This window comes from Pyrus communis, chromosome 3 (genome assembly GCF_963583255.1).
Source record: "Pyrus communis chromosome 3, drPyrComm1.1, whole genome shotgun sequence".
Classification (NCBI taxonomy): domain Eukaryota; kingdom Viridiplantae; phylum Streptophyta; class Magnoliopsida; order Rosales; family Rosaceae; genus Pyrus; species Pyrus communis.
Genome location: NC_084805.1, coordinates 20,269,958 through 20,271,594, shown reverse-complemented (window position 1 = coordinate 20,271,594; position 1,637 = coordinate 20,269,958). Strand labels below are relative to the sequence as shown.

The 1,637-nt window shown below is 38.1% G+C and overlaps 1 protein-coding gene across 1 annotated transcript; it reads left to right on the top strand.

Annotated features, from left to right (window-relative positions):
* The first annotated feature begins 521 nt into the window (after window positions 1-521).
* LOC137727352 (ethylene-response factor C3-like) lies at window positions 522-1,277 on the top strand. The gene has a single exon (XM_068466217.1). The coding sequence runs from the start codon at window positions 522-524 to the stop codon at window positions 1,275-1,277; it is 756 nt and encodes a 251-aa protein (XP_068322318.1).
* Window positions 1,278-1,637: the final 360 nt, after the last annotated feature.

Sequence of the window (1,637 nt, the reverse complement as noted above, 5' to 3'; positions counted from 1 at the left end):
CAGATGGCTAAAACGAGCCCTCTCACCATACTTTAGTTGGAGATAGCCTAAATTCCTTAGATCTGAGACAAACTGTTTATTCAATTCGTTATGCAAAACCGAACCAATTACAAACAATTGCGGATTACCATGATGCCACGGCAACATACAATCTTATATTATATAAATTATCTGTAATTTGTTAACTTAGGTCAAACCCCGCCGCCGGGCCTTATTTGACCCACGTGCCTAAAAGCACAGTCCTTGTTATAAACAAGGAACATTAAGCTTCGCTGGATTTTGGTGGACAATCCTAAAACATCCTCCTTGACCGTAACTAGTACCTTTCATTGCTTAATCTAATCATTTATATTATTCTAATATCTGCCTTGTCTTTTAGTCCAAAATTCAAAAAACCTTCTTGTTTTTCTTCTAGTATATATAGGGCCTTTTTGGTACCATAACAAACAAACAACCACACCTCAAGGAAAAGAAGAAGAAAAAAAATCACAAATTTAAACACCCTTTCAATACCAACCCACATGGAAATGGAGTCTGCTTTCTTCCATTTTTCAAGTCCAGAGTTCTCATCAGATTCGTCCTTTGGTTCACTACACTCCTTTTCATGGGGTGATGAATCACTACTACTTCCTTTCAATAGCCATGAGTTAATGAATTTTCCACCATTTAACATTAACGACTCCCAAGACATGTTGCTCTACGATGTGGTGGCCAGAGGCGCAAAACAGACATTAGTTGCACAGAACGAGGCGAATAGCTTCAATGGGGTTAAAGAACAGGAGGTGACTTCAGCCAACAACCAAACCCTAGAAGAAAAATTCACAAAAGAAAAGGCTTATAGAGGGGTGAGGAGAAGGCCTTGGGGAAAATATGCAGCAGAAATAAGAGACTCCACAAGGCATGGGATTAGGGTTTGGCTCGGCACATTCGATAGTGCTGAGGCAGCTGCTTTAGCTTATGACCAAGCTGCATTTGCACTGAGAGGTTCTTTGGCTGTGCTTAATTTTCCAGCACAAGTTGTCCAAGAGTCTCTTCAAGAAATCAAGTACAGACACGATGAAGCGTGCTCACCTGTTATCGCACTCAAGAGGAGGCACTCCATGAAAAGAAAGTCGATGCACAAAAAGGGTAATAAACCAAGCCAATGTACGGATCAAAGAAAAGTACAGGAGGTTTTGCCACAAAATGTGATGGTATTAGAGGATTTGGGCGTTGAGTATTTGGAAGAACTTTTGGACATCAGCTCGTGTGGAAGTAATCATTGGAGTCCGCAGTAAAAGATAAATCATAATGTTCATCTTTCAGATATCTATTTTTATGTTTTGTTTAATTAAATATTAAGTTAACTTTTCTTTCCTTCACCTTTAACCTTCTTTTTTTTACCTCGTCAGTTGACCAATGGATCAAAGGTTCTAGTTGAGAGTTGAGGGGTCATGGTGCAGCTTGGATCTAGGGCCTTTGTGAATTCTGTTAATTAATTCCCACTTCTTTGTAATGTTGAAAGAGATGGAATGTATACATGTGGATCAAAATTATTTTTCTGTCTCAATTATTGCAGTCTATAAAATTACATGAAAACCTATATATTCTTTAAAATTACAAACATATACATAGTGGCCCCAAAAATATATTAATTT

Bases quoted from the DNA above. Each gene is read 5' to 3' on its own strand.
- LOC137727352 (XM_068466217.1), top strand. From the start codon at position 522: ATGGAAATGGAGTCTGCTTTCTTCCATTTTTCAAGTCCAGAGTTCTCA.